This window comes from Leptodactylus fuscus, chromosome 1 (genome assembly GCF_031893055.1).
Source record: "Leptodactylus fuscus isolate aLepFus1 chromosome 1, aLepFus1.hap2, whole genome shotgun sequence".
Classification (NCBI taxonomy): domain Eukaryota; kingdom Metazoa; phylum Chordata; class Amphibia; order Anura; family Leptodactylidae; genus Leptodactylus; species Leptodactylus fuscus.
In genome coordinates, this window is record NC_134265.1 from 72,892,891 (window position 1) to 72,918,558 (window position 25,668).

The window sequence follows — 25,668 nt, forward strand, 5'->3', positions numbered from 1 at the left end:
CGACACCACAGCACAGCGCGATAGGCGCTGCTGGGCAGAAGGGCGTCCCTGGCTAAGTGTCAGAAACGCCCTTCTGACACTAAAGCGCTACAGTCCCGGGACCGATAGCGCTTTACACCGGGCACAGATCGGGAAAGCCGATAGTGCGCTGAATTCAGCGCACTGTCAGCTTTCCAGCAGTATATAAAACTGCATGTGCCCAATCTGATGAAAGGTCCTCTTTAAGAGTTTGGTCCCCCACCAATCTGATAGTGGTAATTGATCCTAAGGATAGGTCAGTCACATTTAAATCCTGAAAAAAAAAACCTTTAGGGACATTCTGCAGCCAAAAAGCTCAGCAGTAAAAACCGTGGCAGCAACGCATCACGGTTCTTCCTGCAGTGCTTTAAATAGAAAGTTCACAGAGTTTTCCTCCTATATCTATGGGAAAACCACTGGCATTTCCATAGATACGGTTGACATGCTGCAATTTCCAAAACCGTGATGGTTTTGGAAGTTGTGAAGTGTCCACACCACGGTTTTTACCGCAAAGTGGACATGAGATTCACTAGAATCCCATCCAATTTACCTGTACTGTAAAACGCCGCGAGTTTTCCCATGGCGGACGGCATTTCCATCCCGCGGGGTCCCGACCTTGAAGACAAGAACTTGTATGACAAGCCTAGAGCTGTTTAAGAGTCTCAGCATAATCATCTGAGAAGTTAAATTACTGACATTGATACTCATTGTTGCCTGCAGTTGTCTGCTGTATAATACAGTTAACAGAAACTGACCATGTGCCATACAGCCAGGTGAATATTATATCATACATGTATGTCAAATATCAGGTAAGGGTTCATTTCTATGATTAAAGGGGTTGTCCATTTTCAGTAGTCAAATGCTATTGTTTGTACTGTATAATGGAAAAAATTCAATTTACTATCATTCTTTGTTTACTTCTAATGGATAAAAATCAGTCCATAGTTATGTGATCTACAGTCCATGGTCATGTGAATTACAGTCCGTGGACATATGATGGACACACAGGTGCACAGCTCAAGACAGATGTGAGGATACTTAGATGTAATTGTAACAAGATGGGCACCTGTGTGTGCATCACATGACAGCACATTTACTGTTCTGCGTGGATTTCTTTCTGGAGCTTGTGAACATCGCTTCATGATTTCACAAAATTGTCAGTGAGGCACTTTGGCAATTTTGAGATGGATGAGCTATTTATATTGTTTATTCATTGTAATGCATTTTCATTATGTTTTACTGTCTTCACACACCAAGGGAGCTCATAAGGTTTGCTGGTTTTCTTTAGTTTCTGTTCTCTTTTCCTCATTATTTCTTTAAAATGCTCTTCGTTTTTTCTTTGTTTTTCTTGCTCTTCTTTCTTCATCTCTTCTTCTTCTTCCTTCAGCCTAATGTCTAACTCTTTTGCCCACTTTAGATAAAATAATATACAATATATTATTAATGTCATTGTTTCCAGTCATTACATAAGTACCTATAGAACCAAATATAATACAGTTGAAGTCTAAACTCAACAAGTCACTTGGAAAATGGTGTCCAGCGTGTAGTCATGTAGTCAGCATGTTATAGTAGGAGGCAATGAGCAGAGAGAGATGTATAAGTTTGTAAGAAAAGATTCAGTATAACCTGTCTATGATGAGAAGTTAAGAAGACATTGCACAAGGCAGAAGTAATAAATGGCCAGGAAACTCCCCAGATCTTAATCCCATTGAGAATCTGTGGTCCATCCTCAAAAAGTGGGTGGAAAACAAAAACAGAGAAATTGTACTATAATCCAACCACTGATTAGGAAAGATCAGGTTGCCATCAGTCTGGATTTGGCCCAGAAGCTGATATCTAACATACCAGGGAAAATTACAGAAGTCTTCAAAAATAAGGGTCAACACTGCAAATATTTAGTCATAAACATTAACTATTAAGTCATAAACTTAATGCATTTGTAAAAAAAAAATAGGGGAAAAAAATTTTGAAGCAAAAAATGGTAAAATATTTAATATATGGGAGTTGTAGTTTTGCAACAGCTGCAAGGCCACATTGACAGGTGACCCTGCAGCTGTACGGGGACGCATAGAGTGTTTTGTTTTTTTTGCGGGGCCAGATGTACTTTTTAGTTTACCATTTTGGAGAATATCTATTGCTTAGATCACCTTGTATTGAAAAAAACCCCGGTGGTTTATGACATATGATTTTCTACTTTTATATATATATTCTAGGGACAGGAGGTGATTTAAAACTTTTATTTATTTCATATTTTTATTATATATTTTTAAAGCTTTTTTTTTTTTTTTTTTAACTATTTTATTTCCCCCCCCCCCCCCCCGGGGGCTTGAGCCTGCGGTCACTTGATTGCAAGTCCCATAGACAGCAATACAACTGTATTGCCGTCTATGGGACATTCTGTCTGTTAGTATTATGGCTGGTCATAGACCCAGCCGCAATACTAATATAGCAGTGACAGGCCCGGGAGCCTTCATTAGGCTCCCGGCTGTCACCTGAACAGGTCGGCTCCTGCGATATCGCCGCGCAGGAGCCGGCCTGCAACTTTACAGGTACGGGGCCGGTGGGGACCAGCCCCGGGGGAGAAGAGGCCGCTGATACAGACTGCAGACCCGGCATCCGCTGTACTAGAGAGGCGGATGCCGGCAAGGGATAGACGCCAGCACAGGTGCCGGGGCCTGAGACATCGCTGCGCTCCTCTGCCCTGCATGAAGCCAGTGGCGGGGGGACGGAGGAGCGGAATAGCATCGCCCCTGCCGCTGCTGGCTTCATGCAGGGCAGAGGAGCGCAGCGATGTCTCAGGCCCCGGCGTCTATCCCTTGCCGGCATTCGCCTCTCTATTACGGCGGGTGCCAGGCGCCACATTCAGACTATAAGACGCACCCTTCTTTTCCCCCCAAATTTTGGGGAAAAAAGTGCGTCTTATAGTCCGAAAAATACGGTAAAATTATGAAATGCTTATAATTGTACTTCAGCATACCACATAAACATCTGACTAAAAGATCTCAAAACATTGAAGCAGCAAAGTTTGTGAAAACCATAATTTGTATCAGTCTCAAAACATTTGGCGAACATCTTCACTTAAAGGAAACCTGTCAAGACAATTTGGGACACTAAACCGTGGTGTTTATCCCCCCCGCTTCACTGATCAACTGCGCAGGAGAGAACCAGAGCGGAGTCTGATAAGACTCAACAGACTCATCTCTTGGTAAGTCTAGAGGTTTTTTTTTTTTTTTTAATATGGCACACATGACATTGCTGCAGGTCTTCTTGGGACACTAACCCCCCAGTCAAGAAGGACCTCAGAGTTTATTTATTGTCCCATGTTGACCTGACAAGTTCTCTCTAACCCCTTCCCAATCTCCGTTGTAATAATATTTAAATATGGCCGCTGCCTAGGAGCCGAGTGGCCATGGGTTCTCTGCTCTATTATACAGCAGAGACCCGGCACTAATGCCCCCAGCTTTGACCGAGACATCATTTTGCCTTGGATCGCCGACACCCTGAGCGAGATCCAGGTCATGCGTCCTGTTGTCATGACAGCCGGGAACCTATTGAAAGCTCCCAGGGTTGTTTCCCATTCATTTGTATGGCAGGCTGCTTTATCATCAGAAACCCTGGGGTTCAAGACTCCTAGGGGCTCTGATAAAAACAATAAAAAAAGTTAAAAAAAAAATATTTAAAAACCCCAAAAAGTATTAAAAGTTCAAATCCCCCTTTCCCTATAATACTTATAAAAGTTAAAAATTACTGTGAAACATATACACAGTAGGTATTCCTGTCTCTGCAGACGCCCAGTCTACAAATGAACGTCACAGCGGGATCAAAAGTTCTGAACCGCCAACTTTGTGTCCGGTCAAAAAAAATAGTTTCACCATGGAGAGGCTGCATACGAACACCAGTAGTTTGCTTTAAAAACCCATTCAAATAAATGGGTTTTTAAACTGACCGCTGGCAAGCTGTTTCCTATGCAGTTTTTCCAGGGATTGGAACGGAGACCCAAAGGCCAGACAGTGGCACAAGTGTGAACACCACATAAAAATTACACCTGGAGCCATAAAAAAACACAAAGAGGGCCAGGTCTATAACAGGAGATCTAGCTTCACCATTTACAGCAGCACAGCTATTACCAGCTCTTATATCTCCTGAATGCAGGATATCAACCCAGCTCCATAAATAAGACTCAGAGTGACTTTAGAGACACCTGTATCAAACATTGTATTCCTTTTGTGAACCTTTGCCTCCATTGCAGAGCTATTGATGCTTTTATAAATATGCAAATAAGCACTTTGGAGAAACAAGAGTGTTCCGGTTGTTCTAAAGAAGCAATTGGCAATGTTATTCTTGCTCTAAATAGCTCATTTGCATATTGAGAAAAAAAAAGGTAATCTCTCAGTAATGGAGTCTCCAATTTACAAGGGAAAAACAACATTTGGTTCAAGGGACTCTAACCTATAAACCTAAAGGGTTGGCTTGATATATTGGGTTCTGGTGACAGACCCACTTTAATCCCTTCTCGCCCCACACTGTGCTATGGATGTCAGATATTTAAATATTGCTGCTACTCAGGACTTGATAACAACATAAGGGTAAGTTCATACAGGGTTTTTTGGTCCGTAACCTGAGGTGAAAGCCGCCTCAGGTTCCGGACCAAAAACCAGGTAGCCACAACTGAAAGTTGGTGCACTGCAGCGGCATCCAGCCGTGCACTCCGCTCCGGATTAGGCCCAATGAGGAGTCCGGAGGAGGGTGTGTCTTCAGGTCGAATTGCGAGGCAAAACAGCCTGAAGAATAAAAAGTGATCAAAGCAATAGATATTCCCCAAAATGGTATAACTAAAAAGTACAGGAATCGTATACGAAGAAATCATCCAGCAGAAAACGAAGATGTAAATATAAAACTTCTTCTTTATTTCATGCTCGCAATATAAAAATTATAAATATTTTTCATGCAGTCTACAGGAAAAAATGTGCGTCAGACTTTTTTTCCTGTAGACTGCGTGAAAATTATTTATAATTTTTATATTGCGAGCATGAAATAAAGAAGAAGTTTTATATTTACATCTTTGTTTTCTGCTGGATGATTTCTTTGTATACGATTCCTGTGTTCCTGCTCCATACCGAAGGAGTTTTTCATCCGGGCAGAGCTCGCAAGATACATATCAAAGAAATTGGTCGTAATCCATAAATATCTGAAGGCAACTGCAAGAGGGCTGAGTATACTTTTCCATTTTTCCTTTCCCAACATTGCATAACTAAAAAGTACACCTGGCCCTGCAAGAAAAAAAAAAAAAAAGATGCCCTTTTTCTCCAATTCCACCCCATTCAGAATTTTTTCCCAGCTTCCCAGCTAATTGGACATGATAATAAATGGTACCCTTATGAAGAACAATTTGTTCCACAAACATTAAGCCCTCATATGGCTCTGTGAATTGAAAAATGAGGAGTCAAAACCAAAAATTGAAAAACGCCTCTGGCGGAAAGGGGTTATACTTTGTATGTGTTGCTTTTGAGCATCAGCTCTGTTCATCTCTATAGAGGTTCCCTTGCTAATTTAACCAGTGATGTCCTGTGATGTCCTGTTTGTGAAATGGGACCACTTCAGCCAATCACAGGCCTCTTCACAGCACGTGACATGCAGGTTGTGAAGAGGTGACCACTGAGGCCGTGATTGGCTACAGCAGTCACCTGGCACGAGTCTGTGTACAGGCAGAAACTGAGGCCCACAGGGAGGACAATACTGGTTTGCTATGTTTAGAGCCACATTAGCAGCACTGGTAAATAGTGTTGAGCGAATAGTAGATTCGAATACTTCGCTCCCATAGGAATGCGTGTTAGCGGCCGGCGCAGGAGCGGAGATATTCGAAACTATTCATGAGTACTATTCGCTCATCTCTACTGGTAAATATTAATGTGCCAATACACAAAGTGCAGGAGGAAATGTCTCGGACTACCCAAGCACACTGTGCATAAAATAGTCTGGACACTATACTAGTATGGACAGCTGATGGACACGTTACAAAATTGCAGAGGAACTCGTAATGAGAGGAACAGTGATAGAACTTTTTAACTATGGTCTGGTTCACATCTGTGTTTGGTCTTCCATTTGGGGACCCCCCGAACGAAATACCAAACGCATTTAAAAAGAGAATGAAAGCACACAGAATACTCAACACAGAATATTCTTTCATTCGCTTTTTAAATGCGAATGAATATATAATAGAATATAATGGGGTCCATGTGGAGTCCGCACGAGTCATGCGGAGAGAAAAGTGCTGCTTGCAATACTTTTCTCTCTGTAAGATTTGTGCGGACACCACGTGGAAAACACATGGACCCCATTATAGTCTATGGGATCTGTGAGGTTTCTTAGCTAACTGCTTCTTAATGTCTTCAGTATTCCGTTTGGAGGGGTCCCCAAGCGGACTCCCCAAACGAAATACTGAACACAAATGTGAACCAGGCCTATGACTTGTGCATTTACTGTCAAACTTTCAGTTAACTTAGATTAATGTAGGGCTACGGTGTATGTACAACACAACATTACTTACACATAGTGAATACAGATCAGTCTATGAAACGTCCCATGTTCTCCCCTGGGGTCACATAGCATTCCCAATGTGGATTGGCCATGGTAGAAGTATTGTACTTGTCAGTGTATTTTAACTATTTGCCATCCACAGATCTGAAGATATACTGAATCTAATTAATATAATAGTTTTGACATTATGTGCTTTAACTTGCTAGCTTGCACTTTTCTGTTACATTTAATAAAGGTTATAAGTAAATTAATAATTCAATAATTGGCTTCTGACTTCATATTTAATATAGTGAGAATAGATAAAGCATTTGTTGTAGAGACACTTAATTAGCTAAGGAAGTCAGGAAAGAACAAAACTTAATATATGCTCAGTAAATTGCAAATAATTCTATACAATTAAGTATCTTGTTAGTAGAAGCAACAGCAGCATAGCCATAAAATATGGATAATTAGCCTTGCAAGATTTATAATGCATCAAAGAATTAATTTTTACAATGAAGAAGGATGAACGAGGCCATGATTTCTGTCCTGTCTATTCTTCCGCGGTATTACCTGCACAATGCACCAAATCCAAACTCAGACACTGGCATAAAGAAATCCAAATATAAAGAATTTTGCTGAAATCCCAAATGTCAATTTACACATTAAAGGGATCTTCTGGGATTATATTGATGGTCTCTCTTTAAGATCACTGGGGGTCCAACACCCAACACATCCACAAACAGCTGATTGAAATGGAAAGCGCTACAGACTCTTCTTCAGTCATGTGATCCTACTGCAGCAGAGTCCCATTCAAGTGAATGGGCCTGAGCCACTACACTATGTACAGTCTTGTGCTTGGTATACAAGAAGGTTGTAGCAACTTGCCAAGCAACACATCCTTTTCAATCAGCTATCTGTGAGGGGTGCATAGTGTCAGATTCTAACACACAATGGATCCCTACTGATTTTATTTAAGAATAGACCATCACTATAAGAATCCTAGAATATAAGAATGCCTATATAAAAAGGTTCCATAAAATTCTGCATAGGCCAGTGACCTAATAAGTTCTCCTTACTTCTACTACATATTTCTTATGCTTAGTTTCCAAAACGTGCATTCTGTGGTCTAGCTGCCATCTTGTCCTCTTCTCAGCTCTGATGAGCAGTGCACTTGCTAATGCTCATCCACATTAGGAACAGGAAATTACAAGTCCCAAGATGCCCTATAGTCAATGAAGCTAATGGGAGTGGAGTTATTGCAAATCTAGCAGCTCTTGAGGAAAAGAGAATGGAAGAATTGGGCAGGAGAGCATGTGAAACTCTACTTGACTTGAAATCTGGGAGGACACAAGAGAAGACAGACTACTCACTGGTTATAGCAGTCACTGTGTTCACCAAAGTTCAGAGTAGAGGACAGACACACAACAGCTGGGAAAAGAAGTTGGGAGGCAGGAAGGGCTGATAGAAGAACGTTTTACATTATATCAACATTCATACTGAATAAGATTGATAGTCACCAAAAACCTAGTGTCAGTGGCGTAACTAAAGACTTGTGGGCCCTGGTGCAATCTTTTGTCTGGGGCCCCTACCTCATCCCTACAGCGAATTCTTGATAGTGATGGTTCCGGGTGCTAAGGAGTTCACTCAACCTTAGTGTGGTTAGGGTAATCTGTGGGTCTCCTTGGCTTATTGGCCAGATGGAAGCTGCAATTTCAATACTGATGCCAGTGCTTATCGGCCACCTAAGGCTCCTGGGCCCTAGTCTGACTGCACCCTCTGCACCCCCTCAAGTTACGCCACTGCCTAGAGTACTTCTTTAAATGTATGCATACTATAGGATTTTCTAGCTCCTCACAATCTTCTCAGCATAATGACTACAGTGCAGAGGGAAAGAGAATGGAAGGATTCAGGAGTACAAAAGCACTGCAATCCTAGAAATGGATGGAAGCCATATGAGATATAGGATACATTCTTGCATATTATATGTTTCTTTTTTAACATCAGTGTGAAGAAAGATTATTTCCAACGACCTTCTGTTTTTCAGATAGAAAAGAAGTGCAGCTTTTGCTGCTACCTAAAAAACTGAAAACGGACAAAATTGACCTTCCATCTTTTTTTTAACACTGCAGTCAATGAAGACAAGTATGAGCAGACAGTATGGTTTCCATCAATCTATCTTGAAAAATGTAATGTCCATTGTTCTAATCCATTGATGGATACCACGAACCATGAGTAGTGTGAAATTAGCCTAATTTGTATTATTATTCTGGCCCTGGACTGAATAGATGCCCCAAATAATCTGTTTACGAGTCACTAACTGAAGTGAAAAGCGTAAAGAGCAAAGCGTATAAAGCAAAGCATCAGAGCACAAGTGTACATGGGCATGCTTATTATTAAATAGTCTACCCTACCCTACCCTTATTATTAGATATTCTACCCTGAAAACAGTCGCTCCATAAAGATGGAGTCTGATGGAACATGGGGGCGTTCACACTTGTGCCCCTGTACGCCCTGTGTCATTCCACCGGGTTTCCGTCGTAAGCCCCGAAGAAACTAGACAGGGGACGGCTTCCTGGCGGTCAATTTTAAAACCCATTCATTTGAATGGGTTTGTAAAGCAAAACACCGGAGTCTGTATGCAGCCTCTCCACAGGAAAAACATTTTTTTTGGCCGGACACAAAGTCGGACATGCAGGACTTTATGTCCGGCCCAAAAAAAAAAAAAAAAAACGGTTTTCCCGCAGCGAGGCTGCATATGGACACCGGCGGTTTGCTGAAAAAACCCATTCAGATGAATGGATTTTAAAACTGACCGCTGGGCAGCCGTCCCCTGTCCAGTTTCTTTAGGGATTAGAACGGACACCCGGTGGAATGACACAGAGCGCACATGGGCGCAAGTGTGAACACCACACACACTAGTTAAATGAAACTGCTACAAAACTTTCTAAACCTTTTTCTTACAAATAGCGGGTTTTGCTGCCTTTTCTTTCTACAGGAACCATATATAACTTTCAGCATTGTACTGCAATAATAGGGCTAATATTAGAGATGGAAAATAATAATAGAAATGACAAAGTGCAATGTGTAAGTCCTTGTTCCAGTCTGATGAAGCAAAGATTGAAAAAAATAATAATAGCCATTAACCTAGGGAATAACATGGAGTGCCATTTTCATTTAATTTCCCAATGTAAATTAATCCAGGCTTATTCCTTTCATGACTGTGTATAATTTAACCAGCTAATAGAAAAAGCAAAAAACATAGAAGGGGCTTTCTAGTACAAAACTATCTATCTACATAGCCGGATGGAAATTCGCACATGTTATGGCTGTGCAAAGAAAGGTACAACATTGATCATGTATGGTTATAAGAACTACTCTTAAGAACATCTTACAGCACCAGGATGGTTATTGACAAAGTAAATATAACTTTATTGTGCAATTTTGCTGGCAAGAAAATCAAATTTTAAGGCTGAGGCCCTACGTTGCGGAAAAGCTGCTTTTCTTTGTTACTGAGGTTACTGTGATTTTTTGAGTCAAAGCCAAAAGCAGCTTCAATAAGAATGCAAAATATAAAGCAAGTACTTCTACTTCTACCTTCTGCTAAATTCACTTCTGGCTTTGGCTCAAAAAACCAAAGAAAAATCAGCAACTTAGGGTCCATTCACATGGAGTAAATGCGCGCTCATTTTGGCAAAATACACGTATAAAAAATACATGTGTAAAATAAGACTCCCATTGACTTCAATGACATTTTGTTACACGTGTAAAAAAACACGTCAAAATACACGCGTAAAATGTCATTGAAGTCAATGGAAGTCTTATTTTTACACGTGTATTCTTTACACGTGTATTTTGCCAAAATGAGCGTGCGTTTACTCTGTGTGAATGGACCCTTAAAAAGCAGCTTTTCAGCAACGTGAGGCTTTACACTACGGCTAAGCCTACCCCTGCTGATCAGCTGTTTGAAAAAGATGCAGCATTAGGCCGGGTTCACACAGAGTATTTTGGCTCGTGATTTGGTACGTAGACGCCGCGGGAGCTTTTGCGGGCCGTATACACGGCGCTATTTTGCGGCCGCCGCAAAATCACGGCCGCAAAATAGCACCACGTATACGGTACCGGCTCCCATTGAAAACAATGGGAGCGTATACGGCCCGCAAAAGTTCCCGTGGCGTCTACGTACCAAATCACGAGCCAAAATACTCCGTGTGAACCCGGCCTTAAGGTGATCGCTGCAGCCTCTTTAATATTGCATTTGTATAGCACTTGTATTGTAGCTCAGCTTATTCACTTGAATGGGACTGAGCTGCTATCAAGCCATATGACCAATGAACATGGCATGGCCTCAGGTAGCACCACTCCAAAAAATCTCCAAACAGCTGATACCTGTGGATTATGGGTGTTGGACCCCAGTGGTTCTTCAACTGATGCAAAAGATAGGTCATTAAAGGGGTGATCTGGTGACTAACATTGATGGTCTATCCTTAGGATAGGTCAACATTTCCCAAACCTTTTGAGTCGAGGAGCACTATTCAGGACAGACATTCTGTAGAGAGCACTTAACATATTTTACCTAAAACCTATAGGTGCCAAAGATAATGTACAATATTAACGATGGGGGGGATTTCTAATGAATTGATATTAGATATTACATTTTCGTTTGCTGAACGCTTCTGGCGCATTTGGCATCACTAAGGGCATGTTCACATTTGCGCCTGTGCGCGCTTTAGCCAATCTGGCAGGTTTCCGTCCTCTGCCCGAAGAAACTAGACAGGGGACAGAAACCCAGCAGTCAGTTTTCAAACCCATTCCGTCCCCTGTCCAGTTTTTCGGTACTGTAGACTGAAACCCAGCAGGATTGACTAAAGCGGAGTCCGGGGGCAGGTGTGAACCCACCCTAACTCTTCCACAACCTCTTCAGCCTGTTGAATTATTTCAGCATCAGTAATCTCTTCAACACTGCAATTGAAAAGTCATATCGCCCAAATTTGGTTCGGGATAATCACAACATCCATATTTTTACTTTTTAACATAATATTTGAACATTCCTGTTGGATGTTGAAGCCGCTGCTCCTACGGGAGGGTCTGTGTCAGTGGTGGCTCCTACGGGAGGGTCTGTGTCAGTGGTGGCTCCTACGGGAGGGTCTGTGTCAGTGGTGGCTCCTACTGGAGGGTCTGTGTCAATGGTGACTCCTACTGGAGGGTCTGTGTCAGTGGTGACTCCTACTGGAGGGTCTGTGTCAATGGTGACTCCTACTGGAGGGTCTGTGTCAATGGTGACTCCTACTGGAGGGTCTGTGTCAATGGTGACTCCTACTGGAGGGTCTGTGTCAGTGGTGGCTCCTACGGGAGGGTCTGTGTCAGTGGTATTAACTGCTTTTCTGAAGGATCCAGTCTTCAACCAGTGATCCATTGCTGAACAACCAAATTAGGAATAACACATGGCGAATAGCTACAAATACTGCGCGAACTAAACTGACACAGCAAGGACTGAGTGACCGCACAATACGAGCGTGAAAGATGACTAAAGCACTTCTGTCCATAGGTACAGTTTGTTCGGCAAATATACGACACCGGCGTATTAAATCGGAAAGGGTGGTCTGAGACCAGTTTGAAAGTGCTATCCGACCATGAAGCATTAATCCGCCGACCTCGTATATTCGCCAAACAGACCGTAGTGCTGCGCCGGTAGAATATTAGGAGTGTATGTGAATCAGTATTTTAATTTTGAAACCCTTCACATTTACCTATTCTTTTTATTGTTAACCCTTTATTATTACCATATCGCGGAGCGCCTGTAAATGGTTTGAGGAGCACTTGGTGCTCCTCGGCGCGCAGTTTGGGAAACACTGAGATAGGTTATCAATATTAGATCTGTGAGGGTCTGACTCTCGAGACCCTCACAGGTCACCGGTACCGAGACTGCAGCATAGATTTCAGTGCTGTAATACCTACACTGGCTGCTGCAATTGGTATGGCGAGTGAGCAGCACGGCTCAATATCAGTGCTGTATCAGTATCGGTGACCTGCAGGGCTCCCAGATGTCAGACCTCAACAGATCTAATATTGATGGCCTATCCTAAGGCTAGGCCATCAAAGTAAGAAACCAGATAACACCTTCAATTTAACAGTCCAGGAAAACACCTATAATATGCATGCAAATTAGCTGTTCAGTGCACCTGAAGCATGGCAGCACTTGCAGGGGGACTTGTTCTCACCTGTGGTCACGACCCAGCCCCCACTTCATCATTAAGATTGACAGGTCCCTATGTGTGGCAGCCACAGACAAGAACACTTGCATGACCCAGGTGCACCAAACAACTACTTTACATATGGATTAAAAGTTTTGCACTTTGACACAAAAACTTATATTCATGATACCCACCATGAACAGCCCCTATAGCAGCATAAAAGTGTCTTAGAAGATACTTGTGGTTGTAAATTACTCCCTTTAAGAAAAGAGTACAGCTCACCCATACATTTACATTACTTATGGTCTTGCATGCATCTAGGGCACTGCTCATCTATAGAAGAAAAGATACACATGGAAATTACCATTCCACTTGTCCATAGATTGTGTCTACTAATGTCGGCATGGATTGGATTCCAATTAAATAGGTCTCTTCTGGGAGTCACCAGAAAACTCAATGTCAAATGAGCCACAGAGCTTTATAGGGGGCACTATACTGAGCACTAGCATAGCTTTAGGTAGCCCAGTAGGTCTAATTTAATTTCCTTATTAAAGCCATTTTTAGAAATATGCAAATTAGGTTGCAGTGCAATGGGGGAGGGGAGTTACCAGAACCCCTACTTTTCCAACTTGAATACAGAGTCCTTGGAGTACCCAGCATGTTGCCCCCTACAATGCACTATGACTGGCTTGATATTGAGTCACCTGGTGACACACTCCCTTTAAATGCTATCATGATCCAATATGTGTTATGAGTCACAGATACAGCCAGAATCATACACCCTGCTCTCCCATGCTGTCACAGTGCTTAAAATCTTGTGACTCATTGTCACCTATAATCGGCAGCATAAAACCATAACCACATTGTACTATTTTTACATCTAGCCTGAAGGGTCGTATGTTTTATAAAATATCAAAAAAACTGCATGAACGTTGGATAACTAATAATGAAGTAAATTCCTTTGACTCTTCACTCTGTCTAATAAGCTGGAAACCCCCTCTAAGGGCCTGTTCAGACAGCAGAAAACGAAGAGGAATCTGCTTCAGATCCCTCTTCACTTTCCAGCCCTTTGACTTTCTGCCATGGCTTTCACTCATTGATGAGCCCCAAATGAATGGAGCTGATCAGCGGAGTGTCTCACGCTGCGCGTTCTACGTTTGATCAGCCGTAGAAACTGCGGCAAGATTGAACAGGACGATTATTTTTTCAGCATCCTGCATTGATCTCTGCCTCCTACTGAATACAATGAATGGCAGATTCAGGACAGAATTTGGCCCTGATTTTGAGGGGTCAGAATAATCTTAAGAAGCTATAAGTATAGGGTGCAATGTACAATCACAATGTGAATACTGTTATGGACTGTAGTATTGTAAAGTTCAGCCTGTATTTTTGTTTCAGTGCACATACCGAACAATTCTCCTGGCATATACGTTGAATGTAAAGCCTTAACATATGACACTGTATACACACCACAGATGAGGGATCCTATTACTGAATCTATATGCTCAAGGAATAGGAATGGTGCAGGCAAACTGCTGAGAGTCCAATACTCCAATGTGTTCGATCAAAGGCTGTAAGCAGATGTGCTGTACAAATCTTTTATTTTCAACAGGCCGGTGTTTGGCATTGGACCAGTGGCCTTCATCAGCCCGTAACCAAATTAAGAGAAAACTTTTACAACACATCTTTTTACAGTCATCAGTCAAGCACCTTGTCATCCCCAGACTTGATCACTATTCTATTCCATTCACGGTCTTAAAACATCTGGAGTAGGGAGCAAAAAAGAACAAAGACATCTTTGGCACAAATCACAGCAAAGATGCGCCAATTGTTCACCAATTTCTGGCATATATGTGTTGGTAAATTCCTCCCTATCAATGCATAAGCAAAATTTATAGCAGTTCTACTGGAAAAACAAGACTAGTCTAAATATATACTGTATATATATATATATATATATATATATATATATATATATATATATATACAGTCCTATGAAAAAGTTTGGGCACCCCTATTAATCTTAATCATTTTTAGTTCTAAATATTTTGGTGTTTGCAGCAGCCATTTCAGTTTGATATATCTAATAACTGATGGACACAGTAATATTTCAGGATTGAAATGAGGTTTATTGTACTAACAGAAAATGCGCAATATGCATTAAACCAAAATTTGACTGGTGCAAAAGTATGGGCACCTCAACAGAAAAGTGAAATTAATATTTAGTAGATCCTCCTTTTGCAAAGATAACAGCCTCTAGTCACTTCGTGTAGCTTTTAATCAGTTCCTGGATCCTGGATGAAGGTATTTTGGACCATTTCTTTCTACAAAACAATTCAAGTTCAGTTAAGTTTGATGGTCGCCGAGCATGGACAGCCCGCTCTCAAATGATCTGAAAACAAAAATTGTTCAACATAGTTGTTCAGGGGAAGGATACAAAAAGTTGTCTCAGAGATTTAACCTGTCAGTTTCCACTGTGAGGAACATAGTAAGGAGATGGGAGAGCACAGGGACAGTTCTTGTTAAGCCCAGAAGTGGCAGGCCAAGAAAAATATCAGAAAGGCAGAGAAGAAGAATGGTGAGAACAGTCTAGGACAATCCACAGACCACCTCCAAAGAGCTGCAGCATCATCTTGCTGCAGATGGTGTCACTGTGCATCAGTCAGCAATACAGCGCACTTTGCACAAGGAGAAGCTGTATGGGAGAGTGATGAGAAAGAAGCCGTTTCTGCAAGCACGCCACAAACAGAGTCGCCTGAGGTATGCAAAAGCACATTTGGAGAAGCCAACTTCATTTTGGAAACAAAGATTGAGTTGTTTGGTTATAAAAAAAGGCGTTATGCATGGCGTCCAAAAAGAAACAGCATTCCAAGAAAAACACTTGCTACCCACTGTAAAATTTGATGGAGGTTCCATCATGCTTTGGGGCTGTGTGGTCAATGCTGGCACCGGGAATCTTGTTAAAGTTGAGGGTCGCATGGATTCCACTCAGTATCAGCAGATTCTTGAGAATAATGTTCAAGAATCAGTGACGAAGTTGAAGTTACGCCGGGGATGGATATTTCAGCAAGACAATGATCCAAAACACCGCTCCAAATCCTCAGGCATTCATGCAGAGGAACAATTACAATGTTCTGGAATGGCCATCCCAGTCCCCAGACCTGAATATCATTGAACATCTGTGGGATGATTTGAAGCGGGCTGTCCATGCTCGGCGACCATCTAACTTAACTGAACTTGAATTGTTTGTCCAAAATACCTTTATCCAGGATCCAGGAACTGATTAAAAGCTACAGGAAGCGACTAGAGGCTGTTATCTTTGCAAAAGGAGGATGTACTAAATATTAATGTCACTTTTCTGTTGAGGTGCCCATACTTTTGCACCGGTCAAATTTTGGTTTAATGCATATTGCACATTTTCTGTTAGTACAATAAACCTCATTTCAATCCTGAAATATTACTGTGTCCATCAGTTATTAGATATATCAAACTGAAATGGCTGTTGCAAATACCAAAATATTTAGAACTAAAAATGATTAAGATTAATAGGGGTGCCCAAACTTTTTCATAGGACTGTATATATATATATATATATATATATATATATATATATATATATATATATATATATAGTAGGAGGCATGGATTTGAGTAAAACAGACTTTTTCTTCTGCGAGAAAATATAGACACAGAAACCAAGGCCACGGGTTTAGAAGAACATTCTATAGAGATTCATGGAACAAAAGCAATGTCCTTCATGACTAAGATGGAGTCCAGTGTATATAATTCAGACTCAGATTCTCTCAAGACCCAAGTGATTAAAACTCTTTCAGACCTGTAAAGTACAAGTTCTGGTTACATGTAAATGGAGTCATTGTGTTTCGATGTAACTGCTGAGAATACACAAAGCATAAGATCGTTTCTGAACATTGAGATATCAAGTTTCTGTCAGATGAAATCAGCACTTCTCAGCGTAACTCAGCTTCTCCCCAGTCAAAGAAAGAACAAGAGGTAACATATTCCGATACATTCTTGTGAAGAAAAGGCATTTCGTTTGCTCTAAATAAATTAAATACACTCTGTAGGTTCACTTAGGTCTGAAGGAGATCTGCTCAGGGATGCTTGAAAACTGAGTAAGTTAATGAAATATCTGGATGGAGCTATACTTTATAATTGTATTATTGCATATAAATCTGTCCATAGACATGATATACATGGTAGCCAAAATGACTGATTTTCTTTTTTCTGTAATTTTTGCCTGCTCATGGCTGTAAATGACCATAAACCAGATGTCTATGTCATATGTTCACTTGAGTATGGCAAGACCACACAGCCATACATTGCCATAGTTTCTGGATCCATTTCTATAAAAATGTCTAATCTCACACAACCCTTAGATTAAGGCCCCGCATAGTAAACTGCAGCCAAAAAACACTGCAGAAAATTAGAGAAAAACATCATTTGTATAATAATTTGCAATGCAGTATATTTTTAGTCTTGACTCGATCATTAGAATCCCTTTTTTCAGTACTACCACGTCAGAATAACCTTAAGAAAGGCTATTCTTCCCCTTCCTTTAGAATTCTTCTCCGCACCGCCATTCCAGTCATATTCCCGGTTTTCTCTGTATGCAAATGAGTCTCCAGACAGCACAGGTGTCCCCTGTGCTGCCTGAAGACTCTCCAGTGATCCATCTTCTTCTCGAGAACGCCTCTTCATCGCTTTTTCATCCAAAAGCGCCGACTGTGTATGTCCGTCAGCCATTTTCTTATGGCTTCTTACACGATTGTCCGTTCGGCCACAGGAAAACAGCCGGCGGACATACGCAGTCGGTGCTTTTAGATGAAGACGCAGCGAAGAAGCCATCTTGAGAAGAAGATGGAGGGTGTCGCTGGAGAGTCTTCAGGCAGCATGGGGAACGGCGGCGTGGAGAAGAATTCTACAGGTAGGGGAAGAATAGCCTTTCTTAAGGCTAGTCTGACGTGGTAGGCCTGAAAAAAAGGGATTCTAATGATAGAATCCCTTTAAGGCCGGAGCCCCACATTGCAAAATAGAAGCAAAATAACGCTGTGGCAAAAAACACTTTTACAATACTTGCAAAGTGGATGGGAACAATGTTTTTGAAGATCACAGCATGTCAATTCTACCTATGAAAACACAGGCGTTTTTCTTATAGGTATAATAGGGACAGAAACTCTGCAAACTTTCTGTACAAAGGGCTGCAGTAAGAATTACAATGCATTGCCGCTGCAGTTTTTCCCGCAGCGCTGTTTTGCTGAGGAATGTTGTGCGTGGCCTTAGCCTAAAACATTTTACCCCACAAATACATTTTGTAAAGTCATCCTAATATATGAAATGATATTACCTGATCTTCCACAACTCTCTGCAAATCCATGCTAGTTCGTGTGAAATAATTTAATGGAGGAGTTACAGCTCTTGCTTCATGCAGATATTCGTGCCTGTGGAAAAATGTATTTGCACTATAACTAATATCTAGAGATGTATACATATATATATATACTTTTTCTTAATAATAAGATCTATTTATGTATTTTACTAGAGATGAGCGAACAGTAAAATGTTCAAGATTCGATATTCGTTTAGAGTAGCCCCTCAATATTCGACTACTCGAATCGAATATCGAACCCTATTATAGTCTATGGGGGGAAAATGCTCGTTTCAGGGGTAGGCAACGTTCGATCAAATTATACTTACCAAGTCCATGAGCGAGGGTCGGGCTGGATCCTCCGAGCAGTCTTCTCCGTGTAGCGTCCCCGCGGCGTCTTCCAGCTCTGAATTCACTCTGCCAGGCATTGGGCCTGGGCAGAGCCGACTGCGCATGCCCGCACTACAAGCAGACATGCGCAGTCGGCTCTGCCCAGGCCCGATGCCTGGCAGAGTGAATTAAGAGCCGGAAGACGCCGCGGGGAAGCTGCACGGAGAAGAATTCTAAAGGTAGGAGAAGAACCAGCATTGATTGGCCGACTGTATAGCATTCAGCCAATCAATGCTGGTTCTGCATCGAACTTTTCCATTCGAACAGCGAGTGGTACTCGATCGCGTACGAGTATTTAGAATACCGTAGTATTCGATCAAATACCTACTCGATCGAGTACTACTCGCTCATCTCTATATTTTACAGATACTCTCACAAAATCTAATGCTACTTCTTAGGCTATGTTCACACTACTGTCTCTGCTGGAATGATGGATCCATTTTTAAGTTTACATACAATGATATTTGGTTTGGGTCCTTTGATGAGAAGAATAGGGCTGCAGACGATGTTGTCAAAAATACTGCACAGCCAACTGAAAGTGTCAGTATGAACAAGTCTTTATACATTTTGGATTTCTTCATTTTTACTATTTATAGCGCTTTCTTCCTCTTTTTCTATGGAGATCCATCACTGGTTTCCTTCCTTTTGTGTTTCCACTGAATTTTACAAATCACATACATTAAAGCTCTGTTGTTGCGACGAGAAGGATGGAAGTCAGACTGTCCCATAATAAGTCATAAGAATCCATCACTCTTTGCTAGGATCTGTTTCAAAGCTCCCATTGCTATAATTATAATGGAAGCCATGACGCTAATGTGAATGGAGCCTAAGGCTAATCTCAATTAAACGAAAAGTAAATTGTTTTGCATCATTGTATCAGTATAGATTTATTTGTTTAGTTATTCATTAAATAGTTATTTAGATGAATTTACAATAACCTTATACGTAACCTCAAGAAAAACTAAGTATGCAATTTCTTGACAGTCTTTGATAAGACAGAGAAGACACTTATAAAACCCATGAACTGCTAAATCAATTTACTGTCTGTCTGCAACATCATGTTTAATTGTGGTATTGCTGTTCTGGTGTGCCGGTTGTCACCAACATGCTAGGCGGCTCGATCTCCTCAGTGTCTGGCATAATGAACAGTTTCATGTCCTTTTCTTGCATACTTAATGCAGTATACTGTAAAATTAAGATCATTCCATAGTAACTACAGCCAAGGACAAAACAAAAATATAATTTCCCCAGAGAGAAGCCCTGCACACCACAGATCTTACTGACAAAATGTTAGCTGTTCAGCTGAACTGTTGGTAAATATGCAAGTGCACAGATCTATCCATAATAGAAATGTAATGATATGATGCATATTTAATGCAGACACAGTAGCCATTTTATGTGCTGTATCGTAATAAGGAAATCATGATATTTGGTTTGTGTATAACTATTAGCTTTCCCCAGAACAGAGACTCTTATGCCAGCTCTATTGAACACAAGGTGTTGGAAGCGCTCTTTACTGCACGCAGCCTTCTTCAGCCTATCTGCTCACTGATCCAATTTTTGATCTCCTTTACCAACTATGGTCTTGCCATTCTGCCTTTCTTTTCGCGGTAGGTGGATTTACAATTATAGTTTGATCAAAGCGTAAAAGCCAAGAGCATCATCTGTACATATTCTTATATATAGTAGGTATTTGCGGGAACGCTGTAGCAGAGTGCTGATGCAACTTTTTGTGTTTGCATTTGTATTGAAACCACAGCCTTGTGCACCTGAATTTCTTGTTCACAATGTTTGGAAGTGCTGACCAATTTTTGTGCATTTGTTGCATTGTGCGTGCATTGAACTCCATTTTGGTTCATACGCACCACCCATCTGTCCAAGGCTGATTTTAATTAGAGCATAATAAGGGTGAACTTCATTCCCCTATCATTCAGAGGCCATGGGTCCAGAGAGAAGAGGCTTTTTTTTGTGCATTTGTTGCCAATATCCAGGAATGGCACACGAAGGCTGAATTCAGACAGGGGTTTTTGATCAGGATTTTGAGGCAGAATCTGCCTCAAAATCCTGACCAAAAAAAACGCCTCCCATTGAAATCAATGGGTTCCTTTTTCCGTGAGTGGTTTGTTGCCGCTCCCGGGAAAAAAGAAGGAAAATGCTCTTTCTTCAGGCAGATCTTTTTTCAGGACATCCGCCTGAAGACAATCCCTCCTGACTAGGCCCATTCATTTGGGCCTAATCCGGAGCAGAGTGCCATGACTGGATGCTGGCTACCCGTTTTTTGGTCTGGAATCTGAGGTCGCCTCCGTGTCAAATTCCAGACCAAAAAACCCCATCTGAACTCAGCCTAAGGAATGATGAGTTGGGTATTTTTTTAGAAAGTTGTATGTGACTGCAATCTGTTTGACTCTGCATCACATATCAGTTCTAATATATATATATATCTACAAATTAGAGATTGGGAAACCTTGCAAGATTCATTTCTGATCAAACAAGTTTACGTCCAATTGTCAAAACGTCAACATGCCTCACATGACCACTAAGGATCTATCACAGACTTTAGCAATCCGCCAGGGGCTGGTAACATCATCAAGGATGCCAGAAGATTGCCAAGAAAGAACACAGGTTGCTGCAAAGGAATCGTACCTTTATACTCTTATGTTTGAAGAGACCCCAAAGTATAATAATACTCCGTGGGTATATTTAACAAACATGAGATCTAAATAGGAAAGAACAGGTCTCCTATTTGTGTGCCATACGTGGTGCTCAGCTGAATATAGTCCAATGACACAAAATTGAAGAAAGTAGCAGCACTCGCCATGCAATAAAATGTCTTTATTCCTGCGTAGTGAGACACAAAACAGCCAGCATCTTGTATTCCCCATATCTTGTGCCTATATGACTATGCACTAACACTATATGGCTATGTAGTTTTATTAGACAGTGAGTATAACTACTTTAACATTCTAGCAGATTTAGGTCATAGTAGCATGACCAATACGGAGCCTGACATTGTCCTATTGATAAATGGTTCCTGGAACACTTTGATTTGATCATGGAAGCAATGCAATGGCCATTTTTCAATGTACATAAAGACATCCCACACCTTAATCCTTGGGGTTAGGACCAGTGCAACGTTTTCTTGTGAAGTCCTCTTCAAAGTGTTGCCCACATGGTCCCCAGAGCAATGGTTATTATTCATCTGAGAAAAATGAAGGACTGGGCAGGATTACTGAATAAGATAATCCTTTAATAGTCCCACAGTGGGAAAATTTTAGTATGTTACAGCAGCATAGTAATACAGATACAGGACAGAAGACAGGAATTGGACAGACCTCCATTGCCATCTTGAATGGCACCATAATAGTCTTTGGGAGCAGAGAAGTGAGGTCAATGGAACACTTGTAGCTAAAGATTTGGCCCAATGCTGTGCAAATGAATTGTGTCAAGACTGCTTGCTGCCCTAGGCTTGGATTGTATAATCAAATTTCACTTGTAGTACAAAAAGGATCACTGAAGACCATTATTCCTACAACATGATATGTCCATGTAGAATGTCACCTTTGGGCACCTCTTGCTGTCATTCCAGTTTGTCGTTGCTCTCTCAACCACTGGGATACGCAACGATGAACAGTAGTCACAACTTGGTTTAGGTGCAAAGTGATCTGCCGGGATGATCGAAATCTCACAGTTCAAGGATTATATCCCTCTGAGTTTGCAACAAGGAGCGATAACTGGCTTGTCGACAAACAGGAGGTATCTCACAATCATCCAATACTGATGGATCAGATTTTTTAGGTTTAATGTGGCTAAAAACTTAGCTTTCAATCTTTCTATTCTTTCTTTCAATTTACATAACCCTACAGTTTGTCCTTCTTGGTGCTGCAACTGGAATACTAAAGAGTATATATCTTACAGACAATGTATGCCAATCAATTTCATTCTTTACCATATATATATATTCATACAATGCCTAGTTACTTTATAGAATGCTTAGTATTTTTGATAAAGTAAATGAGGTTAGCTTTTTCTGACCTTAAATAGTTTAACTAGGAAATGCAATGGAGGGGGTGGACTTTATTAACGTAAATCAAAAAGGAACGTAATGGGTAGGGGGGGAATGATTGCATTCATAATCTAGAAAGAAGACAAAATTCATTACTGCAATAACATCACAAACCCCAACATAGTCTGTTGTACAAATGAATGGATGAACAGTCAATGCAGCAGAAAAACTCATCATATAAGACCCCCCCCAGTATAAAACCATATATATTCTGCATCAAGAAAGCAGTGACTGCATCCCTAATTGAACGTAATACAGTTCATACAGTTCAATGTCACTACTTATAGTGCATTCCAGAGTAATGTAGGCCACCATACAAGCATCCAATATTATGAAATAACGTCATTTTATTCTGACACCATACAATTTACCTACGGATTTTATAGAATGCCTAGCTTTTTTTTTTTTTTTGCAAAGTATAAAAAGGATTATTTCATTCTGTTGCATATATTTTTAGGTAGTATTTTATAATAGACAACTAGATAAATTAATTGAAACCTATGAATCCCAAACTAATTAAAGGGGTTGGCCACTTTCAGACCAATATTGACAAACAAATGTACAATAAAAAGATATACAAATTTCCAATATACTTTCTGTATCAATTCCTCATGGTTTTCTTTCACGGATTTTGGCTTGCTATCATTCATTCTGTTACTTCTAGAGGATAAAAGTCTAACCATGGGCCAACCCCTTTAAAGATAAATAAACAACAAAGGTGAGAAACTTTTAAGAGTTAACTGTGATCTGAAAGTTGACTTTATAGTATTATAGTCTTTTAGTTATTAGGGTTAGGAAATGTGCACTCACTGTACAGATTAGTGTAAGGGTTAGAGCATGTCCGCAGATCAATATATTGTATAAACTGCCTGCAAGTACTTTGGTCACTTTGGGTTGGGGGAAGTGGACAGATTACTTTATGTTACATATTGCCTTCATGTTTTAGGCTGCAGTTGAGACATTTGGTCCAAGAACAGTTTACTTCATGCTCTAAATAGTGACTGGACACCATCACTGCAGCTTTGTTCCCATTAAAGTTAATGTCCCAGGCCCTGGCCCTGGCCACTGTACAGGGATGGAACCAACTGCTTCTGGATTTATAGCCTAAGCATAGGCAATACATAAAGGAAAAATCTTGGTCAATCCCCTTTAAGGTTAAGAAAAGTGTATAGATTAGAGTTAGGGTTATGAAATAGGTAGAGATTTATATTATACATTCCCTGAAGATTGGTCATTTGCATCATTAACGTTAGGATTAAAGTAGAGAAATATGTACAGATTCATTTATTATTGAGTTTTAGGCACAACAAGGTTGTTTGGAAGAAATCAGTCCTTTATTTATTAGAGTTTTAGAGTCATCTATTTTATGCGCTTCCTTTGAGCTTTAGTCTGCAGATTTGTTGTATCACTGGTGATTCACAAATGCTGATATCTCCCCTCCCCCCTCCCAGCAGTCACAATGGCTAGTATCCTCACACAGGCTGCACTTCTCTGCTTCTAGGCAGCTGTTGACGTATCATATATGTGACGGTGCGCGCAACCAGTATTCTGTCCCTTGCAAATCACCAATGTTTCTGGGCTATAAAAGGCAACTTTCCATACAGGAAGGCTCCTGAGCAATAAGGTTCCTAGCATTGTAGTGTCCTACATATATCTCCTTCAGTATGGTCATTTCACACATTGCCTAAAATGAATTAGGCATCAATGGAATACCTAGTAGATGTATAAAGGTGATATTTTCTATATTACATTATTACATTATTATGATGCTGCCATTCTTATTACTATAATTCACTTTACTGTAATAAAGGCACAGAGGCAATTTTTGACTTTGCTTTGGAGCCCAATGAATTATTTTTACTATAACCATGGTCTTTCTTTTTTAAAGCGGGCGTTCTATGTTCTGGGACATGCCATGACTTCCTTATTGTGGATAGGGTGTTAGGTCATACGTATGAAAAGATAACTAGCCACAATAAGGAAATCATGGCTGGGTACCAGGCCATAGAAAGATCCTGCCTTCATGGTCATATCCATTGGCAACCGATCAAGCTAAACATGACAATGTTATAGAGAAATGTTTAAAAGTCTGCAAAATGTTTAATTACTTGTATCTTAAAAAAATGTTTAACTTTTAATTCAAACTTAAATAAGATCATGTTTCTGGGGAAACCCCTTTAAAGGGGTTGTACAATCACAAGGATCCTATCTATACTGCTAGTTTATGTGGATTTTAGACTTTTCCTAAATGCATTGCTTTATAAAAACTGCTTTGTTTGGTCGCTATTTTAATTTATTCACTTCATTGTTTACACCTCATTTCTATGGCCCTTGGGATTATCTGCTCATTTGTCAAATGATGTAGCTGCCTGCTCTCAGAGGGAGAGTGAGGGGCTGGGAGCAGCTTTGAGCTGTTTGCGTCTTTTAAGTAGCGGAGCTTCTCAGATAGGGGAGGTGAGAGCTCCAGGATTTCTGAGCTCTTATCAGTCGGTTTAATTGAATTTGGCTGATAAGGGCTGAGATAGGGAGTCCGTTACCTCTGTATGTAATGCAAACTGACTCAAATCCAGCTCTGCTACATCAGCTTCACACTATGGTAATTCATTTACAACCAATCCCGTGCAAGTGAAACCCCGCCCACCTATGTGCCGAGAAAAGCAGGAAGTGAATAGAGCACAACAGCCTGAAGGTTAGTGAACAAGCATCATGGGAATACCCCTTTAATTATGAAGGGACTAGTAATAAAACTAACAAAGTACATTGTGAGAATCATGAGAAATTTTGTACGTTATGTTAAGAATAGGTAGGCTCGATACGTTTTTAAGATAGTTTTAAATATGTACTGTCTAAAATAGAAGTCATTGACAAAGTGCCAAATTTTCATTAGTGTCAACCCAAAGAGAATCTATGTAAGTTTAGTCCACCACTAATTGGCTAGATAAGGCTTGTTTAGATCCAGCCAGATTTGTTGCTGGGCTGCTGGGTCTCGTCATTCATTTTCTGGGCTTACTTTCAGGTTAATTACAATATGATATTAATGCGGAATTATGTTAATTTCGACTAACAATGTGTAAATCTGAAATGAATGTGTAAAATGCATT

The 25,668-nt window shown here is 40.7% G+C and overlaps 1 protein-coding gene across 1 annotated transcript in view; it reads right to left on the reverse strand.

Moving 5' to 3' along the window:
* Positions 1-1,228: 1,228 nt before the first annotated feature.
* TMEM232 (transmembrane protein 232) overlaps positions 1,229-25,668 on the reverse strand; it is a 138,877-nt gene continuing 114,437 nt past the window's right edge. Inside the window, exons 13-14 of the mRNA XM_075272250.1 lie at positions 18,094-18,187; positions 1,229-1,429 (exon numbers count right to left, since the gene is read on the reverse strand). Coding sequence (XP_075128351.1) covers positions 1,229-1,429; positions 18,094-18,187 — 295 coding nt within the window. The remainder of the gene's footprint in view (positions 1,430-18,093; positions 18,188-25,668) is intronic.